At 29.5% G+C, this 21,106-nt stretch overlaps 1 protein-coding gene across 1 annotated transcript; it reads left to right on the top strand.

Annotated features, from left to right (window-relative positions):
• The first annotated feature begins 1,326 nt into the window (after nt 1-1,326).
• Nucleotides 1,327-20,046, top strand: LOC129313038 (receptor-like protein 11). The gene is made up of 5 exons (XM_054955865.1): nt 1,327-1,536; nt 1,942-2,013; nt 10,107-10,250; nt 14,289-14,360; nt 19,852-20,046. The coding sequence occupies exons 2-5, from the start codon at nt 1,986-1,988 to the stop codon at nt 19,887-19,889; spliced, it is 282 nt and encodes a 93-aa protein (XP_054811840.1). The 5' UTR covers nt 1,327-1,536; nt 1,942-1,985; the 3' UTR covers nt 19,890-20,046.
• The last annotated feature ends 1,060 nt before the right edge of the window (nt 20,047-21,106 follow it).

Raw genomic sequence — 21,106 nt, 5'->3', positions numbered from 1 at the left:
TATTATTGAATTATATCGTTGACAGCAAAAACACAGGTAAGTAATTAAAAATGTTATATTTTTAATATCGTATTAATTAAAATATCTATACTTCATTACTTGGAAGTTGTTTAAATTAGCAAATTTTATTATCTAATTCTTGTTCTGATGATTGCAAATTATGGGGATGAAATTAGCAAATTTTTAGACCAACTTACTAAAGGATCTTTGGTCCTTATTTTCATTTCCAAATCTTTTGGTCCTTGTTTAAGCTTAACTGAAGCTGTTGGTTCTTTTCATGTCATTTCCCCATTTTATTTCTCTTGCAAATAAACTGTATAGTTGATTTAAAAATGAATTATAGATTTTATCAAAAATGAGTTGTAGATTATTTTTTGACTAAGCATGATTTTATATATATATATATATATAGCTTGGAGATAAGTACGCTATGCATATATATTAAAGTTATTTCATTGATAGCAAAATTTTTATGTTCTATCAATGAGATTGTGCTGAGTATTTTCACAACTCACTAGCGGTGAAATTTTTCAAGCCACTCAATCCATATGCATGTTAAAATGGCACAATAATAATAGTATTCAGAATATTGCGGTTCAGTTAATACTACTACAAATATATGATTTTAGATCAACATTTCATGCCGGTTAAAAAGAAACAAGTGTAAAAAGAAGAGGCGGTGACCTTTTGGTAAACAATAAGAAATCTGATTGATTTTCACACCTATTGTGACGAAAGGAACTGATGTGAACCTCTTCGTCTTCCCTAGCAGGCCAGCCCTCCTTCATTTTATTTTTTTGATAGCCAAACCTATTCGCTTTGCCATTTCTTATCATCGCGTCGTCTTAGTTGTAGGTCCACCCTATCTCTACTATCAAACCAAAAGCTCGACGGTGAAACAGATCCTCTCCATCTTCTTTCGATTTTATTTCCATTCTCATTTAGCACGTAAGGCAGATATTATCTTGTCTCTCTTCTCAAGAGAAAACAAGCTAAGTCATATGGATTGTGACAATTTTTTTTTTTATTTGTCCATATATTTTCCTTGGTCAAACCAAGTCAACTCAAATACCCACCGCACCATGGGAAAAATGGCAAAATATTGTTTCTTTGTTAGAATTTGACTACTTGGCACATTATTTAATTACCTTGACAAGAATTCGAATAGTACACTTTTTTCCCACCACAAAACATAAGTGCTTTTATTAGGTTCACATTTTATTCGGCTTTTATTATCATTATGAGCAGTGCTTGTCAACCTTGAAGCATATATATATATATAGCATGACCTTCTTCATCGTCCTCGTCAATCTTATAAGCCTTAAATCAATCCAACATGGCGAACCTTTGGTTTCATTTTACTGCTTTGCTATCTCATCATCTCCCCAACTTTATGTCACACCAATTTCACCAAAAATGATGAATTGGCACTTCTTGCTCTCAAAATTTCTGTGAGAGTCCCATTCAATCACTTGGCTAATTGGTCTAACTCTTTCTCCATTTGCAATTGGGTTGGGGTTACTTGCGATGCTAAAGGTGAGAGAGTATGTGTATTGAATCTTGCTCACATGAGTCTCACGGGCACCTTACACTCACAAGTGGGGAATTTGTCCTCCCTTGTTGAACTTGACCTTCATAGTAACAACTTTTGTAGTGAGTTACCGAAGGAGTTGTTGCAGTTACATAAGTTGAGAATTCTCAACCTTAGCTATAATGAATTTGATGGGAAAATTCCTGCATGGATTGGAAGTCTATTTGCACTTCAATGCCTGATCTTTCGAGATAATAGTTTTTGAGGTGTTATTCCTCCAAGCAAATCAAATTTGTCAAAATTAGAGACCATGGATTGGAATCACAGTTTCATCCATGGATCTATTCCACTCGAGGTCGGAAGGCTTCAACATTTAAAGATTTTATGTATAGCTTGGAACAATCTTTCAGGAAATATACCTCCAACTATTTCTGGCTTATCCTCACTTGAGCTGATGTCTTTGTCATCAAACTCCTTAAAAGGTACGCCTTTCATAATATCAAATAAATTTATATTTGCTCCAAGTCATTTCAAACAATTTTGTGTTAATGTTAGTGAATCTTAGGATAAGCTATTAATTACAATCTCTCGTTCAACCTTCATTTGCCCAATTTTGTTCATTATCAATCACAATCAATTTTGCTCATTATTCGTGTGTGTGTGTGTGTGGCAAATAGATGATAGGAGTGAAGGTAAGCTCTACTAAAGAATTATGATAATGATTGGATTGATGGATTTGAATTTAAATTTTAGATTTGAAATCTTGCATTTCAATCTCACATTTAAAATTCATGTACTTAAAATTCTTGGTTTGAGTAGTTTAAAAAAAATCAAATGAAAGACAAGAATGAGAAATAAAAAAAAGATATGAGAGTCATAGAGATATCAATAGTGAAAACAAGGAAAAAAAAAAACAATATGTTTGAAGTGGTTGAAATTTCAAATGATTAGGATGCAGAGGAAATTTGAAATTACAAAGGAAACATGATAAGAAATATATTTGGATTCATAAATTTTTGTATATCTAAATGAAGAATTCGATCCAAAATCCAAATCCTTGTTAATCTAAACACAACATAAAATAAGAGTTATATAAAAGTCAGCGGAAGCGAAGAAACGTGTATTGAGTGTAAATTTTTAGGTGAATTCTGTGTTTTTGTTTTTCTTATTAGCTATAAACATCATTATAATTTCAACTGAGATGCATAAAAAGGTGTAAGGCACAGAATTACCAACTTCTAATTGAAGGGGGATTGATGTTTAAGAGGAACATGCTTTGGATCATATAATTAAATATTGTTGTAGGTTTGTGAGCTATATAGATTGATTAGTGTGTGGCAGTAAATCAAATATGATCGCAAGGGTATAAATTAATTAAAATTAAACATTCATTATGGGCTTCCAAGGTTTTTTTTACTGTTCCTTGAGTTAAAATTTACTATCTATCCCCCAATAGTCCTTATCATTCTAACTGTATCCAATCAACAACTCTTCACACACAAGAATTTTATAGATAGGGTGGAAAAAAAACATTTTCAAAAGTAACTACATTTCAAGCCATCTTCATTTGAACCAGCGCAGTAGAATCAAAGATGGGTGGGAGATCTTTTTAATATATAAATATATACATCAACTATGGTATTTGAATTTTCATTTTAATTTTTATTGGCCCATATATCAAACATGATTGCCTTCAATAGGAAGATATCCATGAGTAATAAAAAAACTATATGAAGAATATAAAAACAATTAACATTTTGAGGATTTAGGGATGGTAAAGATACAAATTCAACAAAGTTAATATCTTTGTATAATATATATATATATATATATATTATATAATACACTATTTTCACCCGTTTTTTATATTATAGTTATTGTTAGCAATTCTAAATTTGTTCATATATGTTTTGTGAGTTTTGATATATATTTTTAAAAACATGTCATATTATTTATGATTTATTTTTAGAGTAAAATATATTCAGCTACAAGGATTTGGCTTTTTGGTTAGTGTACTGGATTCTGTATATCTAACCAAAAAGTTGGAGGTTCGCATTGGCATGAAAGAGAACAATAAAATATATTCATTTATCTTTAATTTCTTAATATTAATGAAGCCAACCCATACTTTTCAAAATATACACTTTAGTTGCATTTTTTTTTTTTAACAACTCCGCCTATGTTTATAGCCGGTCCCAAGCCCGGGTAAAGGAGGAGGGTTGTGTTAGGCCATCAACAGCCAATGTAAAAATTTGTTGAATCTATCATGAACATGGACAATAGACGTTATAATGTTAATGCTAGGTCGTTGCCCGTAAGTAACGCGCTGCATGGCTCGAGTACAGTGATAAGTGAGTTAGAGCCGCTGCATCGGCGCCCGGATGTAGTGTTAAATGAGCAAGGGCTACCGCGTCATTTGGACGCACGCGGCTAAAGAAGTTAGTCCATAAGAGCAAAATTAGATTTGGTACTTGGAATGTTGGGACATTAAATTGTAAATCTGTAGAGGTTGTAGGGGTTATGATTCAAAGGAAAATCAATATCCTTTGCTTGCAAGAAACAAAATGGCGTGGAGAAGAAGCTAAGGATATTCAAGGTTTCAAACTTTGGTATACAGGAAAAGTAAGTGCACGCAATGGAGTAGGCATCATTATAGATAAGGAGTGGAAGAAGAACGTTGTAGAAGTTAGCAGAATTGGAGACAGAATTATTTCTTTAAAAATGATAATTGGACGTGAGACTGTTAATATTGTTAGCGCTTATGCGCCGCAAGTCGGGACAGAAGCCAGTCTTAAGGAATTATTTTGGGAGGATCTGGAGGGGTTGATTCGACACATACCACAGAGTGAAAAGATTTTTATTGGAGGAGACTTTAATGGGCATGTCGGGAGGGAAGCTGGTCAGTATGCGAGGGTGCATGGTGGTTTTGGTTTTGGAGAGCTAAACAATGAAGGGCAAACTCTTCTTGATTTCTCATTGGCGTATGATTTTAAGATTGCCAACACTTGTTTCAAGAAGAGAGATGAGCATCTCATCACCTACAAAAGTGGAGCCTCAAGGTCGCAGATTGATTTTCTTTTGGTTAGGAACACAGATAGAAAACTTTGTAAAAATTGTAAGGTGATCCCTGGAGATGCTGTAACGACACAACATAGGGTCCTAGTCCTTGATGTGTGTATTATGAGTAAAATCCAAAAACGTCGACAAGTAGTAACACCAAGGATTAGGTGGTGGCAATTAAAAGGTGAGAAGCAAGATATTTTCAAGCGAAATCTTTTGGATAAAGGAATTTGGGATTCTCAGGGAAGTGCTAACATCATATGGGAGGATATGGCTAAAAAGATACGGGAGGTTGCAAAAGTAGTTTTGGGAGAATCGAAAGGTCCTGGTCCGAGAGATAAGGAGTCTTGGTGGTGGAATAATAGTGTACAGGACAAAATCAAGTATAAGAAGAACTGTTTTAAAGCCATACATTTGTGTAACAATGAGGAAAATTGGGAGAGGTACCGTATGGCTAAGAAGGAAACTAAGAGAGCTGTGGGTGAAGCTCGTTCTAAAGCTTTTGAAGAATTTTATAAGAACCTTGAGACGAAGGAAGGAGAGCAAAATATTTATAAGATTGCCAAGAGTAGGGAAAGAAAATCAAGAGATCTAGAACAGGTAAGGTGTATTAAGGATGAAGAGGGAAGAATTTTAGTTACAGATGATGAAATTAAAAATAGATGGGAGACTTATTTTTCTAAACTTTTCAATGATGGAGAGGATTCATCTAGTAACTTGGAGGATTTAGTAACTGGTGAAGGAGAACAAAATTTGTCATTCTATCGAAAAATACGTGATAAGGAGGTAAAGGAAGCTCTTAAGAAAATGGCAAATGGTAGAGCTAACGGACCTGATTGTATATCTATCGAAGCGTGGAAATGTTTAGGTGAAGAAGGGGTGAGATGGTTAACTAAGTTATTTAATGTGATTTTACGGTCCAAGAAAATGCCTGATGAGTGGAGGAGAAGTACATTAATTCCTATTTATAAAAATAAAGGAGATATTCAGAATTGTACTAACTATAGAGGGATTAAACTCATGAGCCACACAATGAAATTGTGGGAGAAAGTAATTGAGCACAGGTTGAGATTGGAGACAAGTATTTCTGAGAATCAATTTGGTTTTATGCCAGGTAGATCAACTACAGAGGCGATTTATCTACTAAGGGGATTAATGGAAAAGTATCGTTGTAAAATAAAGATCTACACATGGTTTTTATTGATTTGGAAAAAGCTTATGACCGTATACCAAGAGAAGTGCTTTGGAAAGCGTTGGAAAAAAAGGGAGTACGGATTGCTTATATTAAAGCCATACAAGATATGTATGAGGGGGTAAAAACTAGTATAAGAACGCCTAGTGGTCAAACAAAGGATTTTCCTATAAAGATTGGGCTACATCAGGGATCATCTCTGAGTCCTTATTTGTTCAACTTGATTTTAAATGTTTTGACGGAACATATTCAAGAGGAAATCCCGAAATGTATGCTCTTCGCGGATGATATAGTTCTTATAGCAGAGACAAGAGAAGAGGTTAATTGCAAACTTGAGTTATGGAGGAGGACATTGGAGTCGAAAGGTTTTCGTCTGAGTAGAAGTAAGACGGAATATTTATATTGTAAATTTGATAAAGGACTATTCGAAAATAATTTGGAAGTGAAATTGGGAGATCAAATTATACCTCAAGTGGAAAAGTTTAGATATTTGGGAGCCATTATCCAAAATGATGGCGAAATCAGTGGAGATATTTCACATAGAATTCAAGCTGGGTGGTTTAATTGGAGAAAAGCTAAAGGAGTTATTTGTGACCGTAAGGTGCCTAATAAACTTAAAGGAAAGTTTTATCGTACTGCTATCAGACCGGCAATGTTATATAGTAGTGAATGTTGGGCTCTAACGGGACAGCAAGAGCATAAAGTTGGAGTAGCAGAGATGAGAATGTTACGATGGATGTGCGGACATACACGTAAAGATAAAATTCGAAATGAGCACATACGTGAAAAAGTGAGGGTGGCACCTATTGAGGAAAAAATGGTAGAAAATCGGTTGAGATGGTTTGGGCATGTACAAAGAAGACCAAGGGAGGCACCAGTGAGAAGAGTGGAACATATAACTTTGAGTCCGATTAAGAGAGGTAGAGGAAGGCCTAAGAGAACACTCTTGGAAGTTGTTGAACGTGATCTCTTAATTAATAATATTTCTAAAAGCTTAATAAATGATAGAGCACAATGGCGTCTTGCAATCCATGTAGCCGACCCCACCTAGTGGGATAAAGGCTTGTTGTTGTTGTTGTTGTTGTTGTTGTAGTTGCATTTTTTTTTAACTCTATTGAAAGTAATTTATCAAACATTCTCCAAGGTGAATCATGGCAATTTAAACTTACTAGTATACCCTTCGCCCACACAATTAATTCCACTCCTAACCATATCACTCTCCCTTGCCTTTGCACAAAACAATGCATGCAACACACGACATAATGATGCACTTTTTATATTTTATTCAATCATTTATGCACCATAATAAATAAGTACAGTTCCAGCATACCCAGAAAAAATTACACCTCCAAAATTTATCTATTTAAGCTAATGAAATTTGGTCCAAAAATATTTGGTTGAAAATTAATTAAAAAAGAGCTCAAATTAGCGGCTACACGTAAAATAACTTGTTTTGTTTAAGAGCTTTGTCATTTTCCTATTTTCTAAATACAAAGTCAGGACTGATAATATTTTGATCAAAATAAGCTTAAAGGAATGTGTTCATAAAATTATTATTGTTACTTATTTTTCTTTTTTATCATAATCATTTTATACGTGAGAACTCATAATAATGTGGTTTTCTCATTATCATAATGTAAGAGATATTCCAAAAACAATTGGTGCTCTCACAAACATGAAAATTATATACCTAGAGATTAACAAGTTGTCTGGCCAAATACCAAGAAGCATTGAAAACTTGACTATGCTTCAGGAATTATATATTGACGATAAGATCTTAGAAGATATGCTTTCAACTTCATAATGTATAACTTTTTATTAATTTTGTGTTATTTTTTCATGTTATTATTGATCATGTGGTCCATCTGTCAACCATATTTGTCTAATATTGTTTAGAAATATTACTTTGTTATTGATTTTGTGAAGATTTTCATTTTCAATTCCATGTTCTCCTATGTGGGCATTCGAATAATCAAAGTTAGTACAATTTATTCAAATTTACTTCCCCTGGGAAAATTAATGTTTGATAATCCCTAGACTACTGTTACATTTCAAGGATATATACAAAGATGCATTGGAAATTTGATTTTGCTTTAAAAATTTGATCTTGGTCACAATAATTTACAACGTATACTATTTGTTAATTCTAATTTGGTATCATCAATTTTTTGTTTCCCTTGTGTTGTTATTTTGTCTTTTGAAACTTAATATTTATAAACTTAAATGCTAATAGCTTTCTAGTCAAAATACCATTAATTATATGTAACATTAGAGTTGAAATATATTCATTTGAGTGATAATTTTAATATGGAGTGCATCAATATTAAAATATAAAGTCTTCACTTCAGTTGTTTCTCTTAAATTGTAAAGAAGAAGCAAAAAATTGAAAAAAATATAAAACTTTAATCCCTATAGTTTTACCAAATTCTAAGAATCAGTCCCTAAGGAAAATAATGAATTATGATTCTATTTATCTCTATTTTAAGAGATAAAAACAGAGGTAGACATATACCGCTATACACAGTGCCAAATTTTATTTATTTATATTTAAGACGTTGGGCAGAGGTGAAAGAAAGAGAAAGAGACTTTGAAATTTGGTTATTGATCTTGTTTTGTTTTTCTTAGTAATGCTTAATAGTTAACCACATCATCTATCATATAAGAATTCATTTGCAATATTATCACTTGGTATTTCATTGGTTCTATCAGTAGGGCCGTGTGTAACACTAGTCCATTAAGGCTATCGTCTTAGACCTAAAAAATAGTCCCTCTGTCCTAAATTAAAAACACTTTTGAATAAAATCTTACATACTAATAAAACTCATCAAATATACTTTATTACCTTACTTTTTCAGGGCAAAAATATAAACTTTTTAAAATACCTTTTATTTAATACTCCATTGATGAAAGAATATTGAAAGAGAGAATATATGGAAAGGATAATATTAAAAAAGTATTATTAATGAAACCTTATTTTCATCAAATTGTCTTATATTTTAGAATGTTGAATCTTTCCTAAAAGTATCTTATAATTTGGGATGGAAGGAGTATTTACTTATATTCTATACAATCGGTCATTCTTTTTTTCGGCAAGCATTAATGTTAATTATATATTTTCATTAAGAATTTATTACTTACTTTTATCTTAGATAACCAATAATTAATTTTTTACTAAGCATTAATGTTAATTATATCTCTTCATTAAAAATTTATGGCTGCCTATACTCTGCCACAACCACTTTGTCATTTCATCTCTTCTTTCTCACAACCAAATCATTTCTTTCTCTACCATTATTTTCTTATTGAAAAAATAGCTCTTGATTAGCCGTTTCCATGGGCACGGCTTGATTGATAACTTGATTTTCCATTTGTCATATGAAGTCCACAAGTCGTTTTATTTGTTCATAGGAATATTGCACTTCTATTAAAAGAATTAAGAAATCCAATTGTAGATGGCCATATATATTCGGTGTGTTTGTTCCTCTTTTAACATTTATTTCTTATTGTCTTAATTTTTTATAGAATTTGAAGTGGTAAAATAATAATACATTAGGCCTTTAAAACAATTTCACCTTAGGCCCTAAAACTTCTTTAGATATCCTTATCTTTGAGTGTTCGGTTTTTAAGGTTGTAGAGGACTAAACCAAGAGCCAGTTCCTAATACAATAGATGGAATTGGATGGCCCAATTTGTTTAGAAAACCATGACTTTTCTTTTGATTATGTCATCATTAGTTGCAATTGTCATCAAATATGTCAAAATTAGAGACCTTGGCTAGGAATTTTAGTTCTATCCATGGATCTATTCTACTTGAGATTGGATAAATTCATATATTTTCTCTAAATCATTTCAAAAATTTAATGCGTGCTAGAATGTCTTAGAATAAGCTATTTACAATATTTTATTCAACATTGATTTTGTTGGAGAAGGGAATGTGATGTGTATATATATATATTGATTATGTTGAGTTGGGGGCAATAAATGAATCTACAAATTATATATAATTTTAATTTATTGTGATATTGGTAACTCTGTCATTATGCTTCCAACACGACATAGTGTATTAACATCATTTAGTATTCTCTGCACTGCCAGGAACAAATATTTTGCATGCTTTTATTAATTTTTGTCCTTTTCATTTGGGTTCATGGAGCCATAATGCAAGACATACTTTTTAATGTTTTTTTAAATTTATATGATTTTTTATACAACATATGTTGTCCGTGATCATCTCCGTAAAGTTATATTGTATTTCTATGATTTTCTATAATATATACACAAGCACTAATGTCAGTATTTTTATTTGTTATTGCGATAATGCAGGAGATATTCCAAATGAAATTGCCAATCTTTCAAATCTTAAAATTATGTCTTTGGCTCAAAATCAACTCATTGGCTACATACCCAGAAGCATTGGAAATTTGGTTTTGCTTCAAGAATTAGATCTTGGTTTCAATAATTTACAAGGTATAAGCCTTATACAAATTATAATTCACTATAGGTCATTTATTTTTTCTTACTTCTTGTCTCCTGCAACTTGAAATTATGAACTTAGACGCCAATCTTTTTCGTCAAAATGCTATTAATTATATACCCCAAAATGTAAAAGTCTAGAATAAACTTTTTTTTCACAAAACAAAAATTGGATTATATGTTTATACATAATTTGTAATATTTTATAATGTCATTGAGAACACAACCTGTTACAAAGATTTCAAATATAAAAGGGGATAATCTCGGTTAGGTCTCTTGCAAGGAAACTTTCATTAAATTTCAAAGGACTTTTTCTTTTTCCAACTGCTGATATATTCCTAAGGCAAATAAACCAGTACAGTACAACTGAAACCGCAAACGACAACAGAGCAACAAAACAAGGAAAGCAACAAAGAAAAATCAGAATCAACAACAACATAAGAGAGATCAGGCAAATAATTTTAACTAGTAGACACCCATCCTATTAGAACCAACAGCAATATGCTTGATTTTTAATTTCAAAGGACTTTAATGAAATTAAAAATCAATAATATTTACTAAATCCAATTTTAGTATAGGAAGGGCATTTTATTAAAAAAAGATGAGTATTTTTGTAAATTTTAATTTTTAATTTTATAAAAATTTCTTGGGACTTAAATGCAAATTTTATAATTTAAATTTAATTTAAAAATTAAATACACATAATTTTAATAATTTTAACTAAATATTGGCACGTGTCTCTTTTTTAACTTTCCCATTTAATGTCTCTTCAAATACAAACAAAAATGACACTGTACATTAGGTGATAGAAGCATAAAATCTATCATTCATAGATGCAGCTTTTAAACATATATATCAACACTTATAGTATTGTAGTTTTTATTTTGTTATATTGATACACATATATAATTATATAAAAAGTTGGTTTATAATTTTTGAAATTTTCTTGATAATTCTATCACCACAATTGTAGTCTTACCTTTTCTTAAAAGGTTCTACTTACTATAATTACCATAAATCTCAATGAAATAATATATTTAGTTTAAATATTTTAAAGTATATCATATTTTATATTTAAATTTTTGGTATATTTAGATTAAATATTTTAAAGTATATCATATTTTATAATTAAATTTTTGGTTAAATATTTAGATTAAATATTTTAAAGTATATCACATTTTTACTCATCCAAAATATTTACTCTTTTTCATTGTTTTCACTTAGTTAATTATAAGAATTTTAAGGGATAAAAGGCCCCATTTGTTTTAGCTTATTTTATGAAGAAATTTCTTTTTTTGAAAAAAATTATTTTCTGATTTTATTGATGTTTCTTTAAATTTTTGGAAATAATTAGAATAGAAAAGAAATTTTTTATTATTTTAAAAAACTACTTTGAGAAATAATGTTTTAAAAATGTGGGATGCAAGAAGATATACTAAGATTTTAAAATAATTAAATAACAAATTATTTTTTAAACAATCAATAAAGATATTATAAAATTTTAAAAAATAGTCAATAATTACTTTTTAATTATTGTAACCAAACATAAAATAATGTATGCTTTTTATAAAATTTCTACAAAATAATTATTTTATAAAATCCCTAAATTATCTAATAATAACCTATTTTTTATTCTTTAACAAATGGACCTGAATGAATACATAATGTTATGTTAATGTAAATAGAAAGTAAAGTTTGGATGGATCCAACGTCTAATTCAACGTTGTCTTAGCCAATTTCGTTACTTATCAATCACTGTCAATTTTGCTCTTATTGGCTATAAGCAGCATTAGAATTTTAATAAGAGGAATAAGCGGGCAAGAAATCAAATTCTAATTGGGCTTTATAAAATGATTAGAGTGGCAGCATGGCATATATTGGGATTTATTTGAACAAAAATTAATCTTTAGCATGAAATGCCAAAAAAACAAGTTCAAGCTATATCATATATGGATCCGCCACTAAAATAAATCAAACATATGATGACTGGTCATAAAATGTGTAATCAATTTATCCAACTGATAGCTTCTCACACCTAAGAATTTTATAGATGGCATGGGGGAAAAAAAAAATTTGTAAAGACAACCAAATTATTAAGCTATCTCCATTATTTTGAGTTGGGGCTGAAATGAGAATCAAAGGTGGGTAGGAGATTTTTTTTAAATATATATATATACACACACACACATAAACTGTGGTATATATTTGAATTTTCATTTTTAAGTTATAGTATTGATATTTTTAAAATTAATTTACTAATTTTATGATTTGAGAGAAATGTTATTACATAATTGATGGCGTATAATAATATAAAACTTATAAACGCCTTGTTGGCAAACGATATGTAAGTACATCTATAAGTAATTTTTAAGGAAGGCTTCTCTCAGCCCTGGTGAGCCCCCAAACCCACCTCACCTAAACATTCTAAAAGCAAATATAAAACTTATAAATACAAATGTATAAAAATAAAACATATTAACAACATATTAACTTGGAAAAATGACAATAAAATACCATCAAAATATAAAAATAACAATTAGGTTCCTCTAAATATCATAATTCCTCTAAAGTCCTTGGATACCTTTCTAACATTAGTGATTTCTGTTTAGCAATGAAAAATTTATAAACTTTATATGATATACATTTTGGTGGTGATGAAAACTATTTAGCTATTTAAAAAATAAAGAAAATAATTTACGCTTTTTATGGGTAAGTCTATTGCATATAAATCCAAAACACATTTTTTCTGTGTTATTGATTTTTTTAAAATTTTCCTTTCCAACTTCGTGCCCTCCTCAACGGGTATTCAAATTATTAAAGTTAGGTTATTTTGTGCATTGATGAAAAGAGCTTTGCGAAAGTTTGCTTCCTTGTTCAAATTAATTTCCCCTGAGAAAATTAATGTTTGGTAATTCTGTAACTGTTATTTTCAATGCCATATTGATGAGAATAATTTTTTAAATTGGTTCATATAAAATAATCCAATGTTCTTTGTAATCCACTTTTAGCTAGACAATTTGTCACTTTAGATGTTTTGGAATTTCTTTTGTAGTTACGTTAAAAGCATGTAAAATTTTTCAAACAATTATTGCACAACATGTTGCCTAAAATTTGCATGTGTTGTTAGTAGGGGTGTGCATGTAGCCTGATTGCTTGATATGCCCGCTCGAACCTAATAAAATTTTGCCCAACCCGGCCCTAAAAAAAGCTGCCCGACATGACTTGGGCATGTTTGGGCAGGGCATTATTCGGGCCAGGGCATGCTGCCCTGCCCATTTGGCCCAGCCCGAGTACATTAATATATTTTTTAAATTTTTAAAGGATCAATTATATTAACTATTAAGATTTAAGGAAAGATGAAAAGAGGAATTGGGAAGAAGCTTTTTGTAAATTAAAGTCTACTCTGTGAAATTTTTTTTTTTTCATGATGCTCCAAACTTTTATAAAATTTATTGTTTTTAATGGATTATTGTAGCTATTATTTTGGATTGCATTATGGATAATTTCACTATGTGTCAAGACTTATAATAGTTTTATATTTCAAGTTAGATGTTGAATTATAGATAATTGGATATCATAGCTGTTATTTTGTATTTATGGTTTACATTTTTATGAATGTTATTTTGAGTTGATGGGTTGGGTCATTGTTATTGATTTATGATAGTTTTATTTGAAGTTGATGGAAAAAGAAATTATTTGATGGGCAGGGCAACCCGAAGGTGCCCAGCTTGCCTTGCCCAGCCCAAGCTAATAGGGCATTTTGCAGGCAGGGCTGGGCAACGCGCTACATTTTTCAGCCCATGCATCCTTTGGGTAGGGCATCGGGCAAGGCTTTGCCAACCTAGCCCTGCCCATGTGCACCTCTAGTTGTTAGACTTGGTAAAAAGATTCATTATATATGGACTCTCATTGGATTAATATGCCTTCTTTTTTGTGTCTTTATCACATCCATGGGAAATATTCTCAATAGATATACCTGTAACCAATTTAAATTCAACATCTTTAAGCATTAACTTTTTTTGTTTTTTGTAGGTGATATACCAAATGGTATTGGAAAATTGGATATGCTTCAAGTGCTAGGTCTTGAACATAATAATTTACAAGGTAACTTTCTCATCAAATTATGATATTCTGGCTACCATAGGTTTTCTCCTCTCTTTAATTGTTTTCTCATTATTACTATGAAGAACCATGCATTTATTTCCTACTTTATCTTGCTTTAATAAAATGTGTATGGGCGAAATTTTCTTTTCTAACAATTCTTTAAACAAAAAAATTTTCTTTTCCGTAAAATATTAGTTCCGGTTGGTCAAAAACAATTTATTTTCCAATGAATTTAGAAATGCGGTTTAGGATGTCGTGTGGAGCATTTTGTTTGATTGGAACAAACGAAGCTCCGTTCATAGCGAGGAAAATAGTTATCAATATAACTACCTATCTTTCCAATATGATATCCATGTATCATGTGAAGTAAAATTAAATAATTGTGAAGAACCTATGTGGACCATCACCGTTCAATCTTAAATATTTTGAATCTATGTGAAGCTCAGTAAAATATATTTTGAAACATTAAAGACTATATATAACCCAAAAAGCTGTTCTTTTCTTTTCGTCAAATAATTACACGTTGACATAAATAAGTATAATATTAAAGAAATTATTTTAGTATTCAACTTACATGTTATATAGAAAAAATAACTAGTATTTTATGATCTAATCTTTTTTTTTTTTCTGGCTACATGTAGCTTGTGATATTATATTAAGAGTGTAACGTTGAATGCATATAGAAACAAAAAGGGGAGAAAAAGAAAAGAAGAAAAAAATTGCATGCAATTGGCACTGTAGGAGAGCATCCACTTCCATGTGTCACGGGTTATATTTTTATTTTGAAAATCGGGACAGTAATCATCAAACTATAAGTATATGATTATGTTTTCTTTTCCACGTTTTTTGTAAATAATAATTATAAAGATCACATCTTTGTAAGCACATTCCATGAAATATTTTATGAGAATTGGATGATTCTTGAAATTAAATAAAAAAAATTATAAACTTGAAAGATGATGCCTAGCTGAGCATTGGCCTTAATCATCTCATAAAGTCATTGTATCATTTAACACATTGCATGAAACTTTAAACTTACAAAATCTATCTCTCCTTACAAAGGCATCTCATATACTTGAATTTAATTTAAATTTATTTATTAAAAACTTGATTGTACAAAGACATCTTAATTAATTTTCTTTGTTATAATTATTGTTAGTAATTCTAATGTTTTTATATATGTAAGTCTTTTATGATCAAAGTGTTTTGTAAATTTTGATATATTGTTAGAAAATTTTCATATTATTTATGATTCACTTTTAGAGTGAAATATATTCATTTATATTTAATTTTATTAATATTACATAAGCCATCACATAATTTTCAAAAATACGCAATTAAATTTAATTTTTAAATCTTTAAAAAAAAATACTATATCAAAGATTCTAAAATACATTTTTATTTATTAAAAAGTGCATCTTAGCAATTTAAACTTACTTGTTTACTCTTGTTAAATGCCATTGATTCCATTCCTAATCTATACCACTCTCCCTCCCCTGCCTTTGCACAAAACAATGCGAGTATGCAACAATGCACCTTTTTTGTATTTATCTAATTATTTATGCAACAATTTCTACCTTCCCATGCTCTTGCAAGCGACAAGAAAGGCATTATTTACATTTATATCTTCACCATCATTGATCATTGTACTTTAGAGCCCTCAGTTACACATTTAGATTCGTTGCCTACATGCACGTGAATTGTGTTGTGAAATTTACAACACTTTGGTATCCTTCAAATATAGAATTGTATTGCTCAGTTTTTTGGACTACAAAATAGAGGTAAGCATATTATACTGTTATTGATTACATGAAGATTTACGCTTCCAAATCTGTACTCTGTTCATTTAAGTCTCTCAATAGTTTCTTTTTCTTCTATTTATTTTTCAATAATCAATTCATTGAAGATTTTCCTTCTAATTTGAACTATTAGATTATGGGTTGTCTATGTCTTTAATTTATCGCTCTATCTCAACTTCTCCTATACTGTTTTTGTTATCTTCTGTTCTTTTGACTTCTCTTCTCTCAATCTCAGAAGTCGGTCTTTGTTGCTTGTTTGAAAATCTAATTTTTGAGAAAAAATCTAAAAAAAAAACAGAGAGAATTGTGGAATGATGTTGAATATATACTTTTTTTTATATAAAGTTTGCCTAAAGTGAAAGTTATTATTTACATAATTATTATTTAGACCCTTATTAGAATTTCAAATTGGAGATAATATTTAAAATGTGTTTAAATATAGATTTATATATTAATGTTGGAGTATTGTAAGTGTCCAATCATTATCGTAGTTTGTTTAATAATTGAGATAAAAGTTTTTTTGGCCAAACATAAAAACAAGAATAAGTTTACTAGTTAACCCCGCAGCTTTTAATTTGTCAAATGAATAATACAATCTTGTAAAAATCCTTTTACCTCAAATCAAATATGTGATTTCACAAAAAAAAAATGTGAATTTCAAAGCCAAAATAATAATAATAATAATAAAACGAAATCTGCTTCTCAAGTTAGAAAGCTTCATTCTCTCTTTTTAACATTCCTACTTAAAATACAAATAAAAATAATTTAGCACCACTAAAATAAAATTAGAGAATCTGGATAATTCTTTATGCTTCAAAACTCATTTGCAATACGTGTTGGAAACTTGACTATGCTTGAAGGTTTGGACCTTTCATCTAATAAATTACAAAATACTCTTTCAGCAAATGATATAAGTGCTCTTCATTTTTTTTCTTTAATGTCTGTACTTATGAAAAAGTGTTTGTACATATAACAATGAAAAAGTAAACATATAACAATGCCTGTACTTATGAAAAAGTGTTTGTACATTTTTGTTGTTATATTGCAAGATGCATTCCCAAAAATAACTTGCAGCAATTTTTTTATTCATTGGCAATATTTGTCTACATGCAAGCATGTTGAAGTGCAATATTTTAAACATATGCAAAGAAATATTAAAAAAAAAAGTAAATGATTGTAAGGGACCTGCGTGAACCATCACTGCACTATGCTCTAAAATATTTTTCTAAGTTATGCAAAGGTCAATAAACATGTATTAAAAACTGAAGAATGAAAGAAAATATATATAACGTGTGAAGATTTGTCTGATATTGTTTAGAAATATTACTCTGTTTACCTCTTTTTTTTTTTTTTTGGGGTTAAAGATAGAGATGAGCATATAATATTGTTATTGATTTTGTGAAGATTTACATTTTTCAATTCCATATTCTCCTATATGGGTGTTCAAATTATCAAAGTTAGCACAATTTTTTCAAATTAACTTCCCCTAAGAAAATTATTGACAGATAATTCTTAGACTTCCGTTATTTTTCAAGGATATATACTATGATGCATTGGAAATTTGATTTTGCTTTAAAAATTTGATCTTGGTTACAATAACTTAAAAGGTATACTATTAGTAAATTGTAATCTGGTATCGTCAATTTTTGTTTCCTTTGTGTTGTTGTTTTGTTTTTTAAACTTAATAATGATAAACTTAAATGCTAATAGCTTTCAAGAAAAAATACCATTAATTAAATGTAATGTTAGAGTTGAAACATATTCATTTGAGTGATAATGTTAAAATGGAGTGCATCAGTATTAAAATATAAAGTCTGCCCCTCAGTTATTTCTCTTAAATTGTAAATAAGTAAAAAATTGAAAATTATAAAAGTTTAATCCCTATAATTTTACCAAATTCTAAGAATCAGTCCCTAAAGCAAATAATGAATTATGATTCTATTTATCTCTGTTTTAAGAGCCAAAAACAGAGGTAAACATATATGGCTATACACAGTGCCAAATTTTATTTATTTATATTTAAGGTGTTGTGCAAAGGTGAAAGAAAGAGAAAGAGACTTTGAAATTTTGTTATTGATTTTTTGTTTCTTAGTAATGCTTAATAGTTAACCACGTCATCTATCGTATAAGAATTCATTTGCAATTTTATCACTTTCCTAGTATTTCAGTGGTTCTATCAGTGGGGCCGTGTGTAACACCAGTCCATTAAGGCTGTCGTCTTAGGCCTAAAAAAAGTTCACTAATATCCTATATAATTAGTCATTCTTTTTCTTATCAAGCATTAATGTTAATTATATATTTTCATTAAGAATTTATTACTTACTTTTTTTATCTTAGATAACCAATAATTAATTTTTTACTAAGCATTAATGTTAATTATATCTCTTCATTAAAAATTTATGGCTGCATATACTCTGCCACAACCACTTTGTCATTTCACCTCTTCTTTTCTCTCAACCAGATCATTTCTTGCTCTACCAATATTTTCTTATTAAAAAAATATAGCTCTTGCTTAGTTGTTTCCATAGGCACGACTTGATTGATAACTTGATTTTTCATTTGTCATTATGAAGTCCACAAATCCTTTTATTTGTTCATAGGAGTTTTGCACTTCTATTAAAAGAATAAAGAAATCCAATAATAGATGGCCATGTATATTAGGTGTGTTTATTCCTCTTTTACCCTTTATTTGTGATTGTTTTAATTTTTATAGAATTTGAAGTGGCAAAATTACAATTCATTAGACCTCTAAAATTATTTCGTGTTAGGTCCTGAAACTCCTTTAGATGTCCCTATCTTTGAGTGTTTGGTTTCAAAGGTTGTAGAGGACTAAACTAAGAGCTACTTCCTAATATAATAGGTGGAATTGGATGGCCCAATCTGTTTAGAAAACCATGACTTTTCTTTTGGTTATGTCATCAGTAGTTGCTATTGGTATCAAACATGTCAAAATTAGAGATCTTGGATTCAAATTTTAATTCTATCCATGGATCTATTCCACTTGAGATTGGAAGGCTTCGAGATTTAAAGATTTACATTTAGCAAGGAATGATATTTCAGGAAAAATACCTCAAGCTATTTCTAGCTTATCCTCACTTGAATTGATGTCATACAACTCCTTAATAGGCGTGTCCTTAATAATATAAGATAAATTCATATATTTTCTCTAAATCATTTCAAAAAATTTAATGCGTGCTAGAATGTCTTAGAATAAGCTATTTACAATATTCTATTCAACATTGATTTTGTTGGAGAAGGGAATGTGATATATATATATATTGATTATGTTGAGTAGGGTGCAATAAATGAATCTACAAATTATATATAATTTTAATTTGTTGTGATATTGGTAACTCTGTCATTAAGCTTTCAACACAAAATAGTGTATTAACATCATTTAGTATTCTCTGCACTGCTAGTAAAAAAAATATTTTGCACGCTTTTATTAGTTTTTGTCCTTTTCATTTGGGTTCTTGGACCCATAATGCAAGAGATAGTTTTTTAATGGTTTTTAAATTTATATGATTTTTTTTATACAACATATGTTGTCCATGATCATCTCCATAAAGTTATATTGTATTTCTATGATTTTCTACGATACATACACAAGCACTCATATCAGTGTTTTTATCTGTTATCACGATAAACATAATTTTGTTAAACATAATTCTCTGCACTCATACACAATGCAGGAGGTATTCCAAATGAATTGCCAATCTTACAAGTCTGAAAATTATGTACTTGGGCTATAATCAACTCATAGGCTACATACCTACAAGCATTGGAAGTTTGGTTTTGCTTCAGGAATTAGATCTTGGTTCCAATAATTTACAAAGTATAATTTTTATTCAAATTATAATTCACTATATATTATTTCTATTTTCTTACTTCTTGTCTCTTGCCACTTGAAATTACGAATTTAGATGCTAATCGGTTTTGTCAAAATGCTATTAATTATATATCCCAAAATGTAAAAGTCTAATACAAACTTTTTTTTCACAAAACAAAAATTGGATTATATTTTTATACATAATTCGTAATATTTTATAATGTCATTGAGTACTCAACCTGTTACAATGATTTCAAATATAAAAGGGGATAATTTCAGTTAGGTCTCTTGTAAGGAAACTTTAATTAAATTTCAAGGGACTTTTTTCCCCCCCAACTGCTGATATATTCCTAAGGCAAATAAATCAGTACAGTACAACTGAAACTGCAAACAACAACAAAGCAACAAAACAAGGAAAGCAACAACGCAAAAATAGAATCAGCAACATATGAGAGATCAGCCAAATAATTTTAACTAGCAGATAAGGCGAAGGAAGTGACGGTCAAGACACCCATCCTATTAGAACTAGCAACAATATGCTTCATTTTTAATTTCAAAGGACTTTAATAAAGGAAGAGTATTTTATTAAAAAAAGATGAGTATTTTTGTAAGTTTTAATTTTAAATTTTATAAAAATTTCTTGGGATTTAAATGCAAATTTTCTAATTTAGATTTAATTTAAAAATTAAATAAAAATAATTTTAACTAAATATTGGTCCATGTCTCTTTTTTAACTTCCCCACCCTAATATATATCTTCAAATACAAGCAAAAATGACATTGTACGTTAGGCAATAGAAGCATAAGCCGATCACGAAATCTAACATTCATAATCGAGATGCAACTTTTCAACTTATATATCAACACTCATAGTTTTGTACTTTTTATTTTGTTATATTGATATACAGACAAATATATAATTATATAAAGAGTTTGTTTATAACTTTTAAAATGTGGTTGATAATTCTATCATCACAACTTTAGTCTTCTATTTTTTAAAAGGTTCTTCTTACTATAACCCCCATAAATCTCAATGACATCATATATTTAGATTAAATATTTTAAAGTATATCTTATTTTATAATTAAATTTTTGGTTAAATATTTAGATTAAATATTT

This window comes from Prosopis cineraria, unplaced genomic scaffold (assembly GCF_029017545.1).
Source record: "Prosopis cineraria cultivar Desert tree isolate PC_DT_omini unplaced genomic scaffold, ASM2901754v1 PC6, whole genome shotgun sequence".
NCBI lineage: Eukaryota > Viridiplantae > Streptophyta > Magnoliopsida > Fabales > Fabaceae > Prosopis > Prosopis cineraria.
This window is presented reverse-complemented; position numbering and strand designations above follow the sequence as displayed.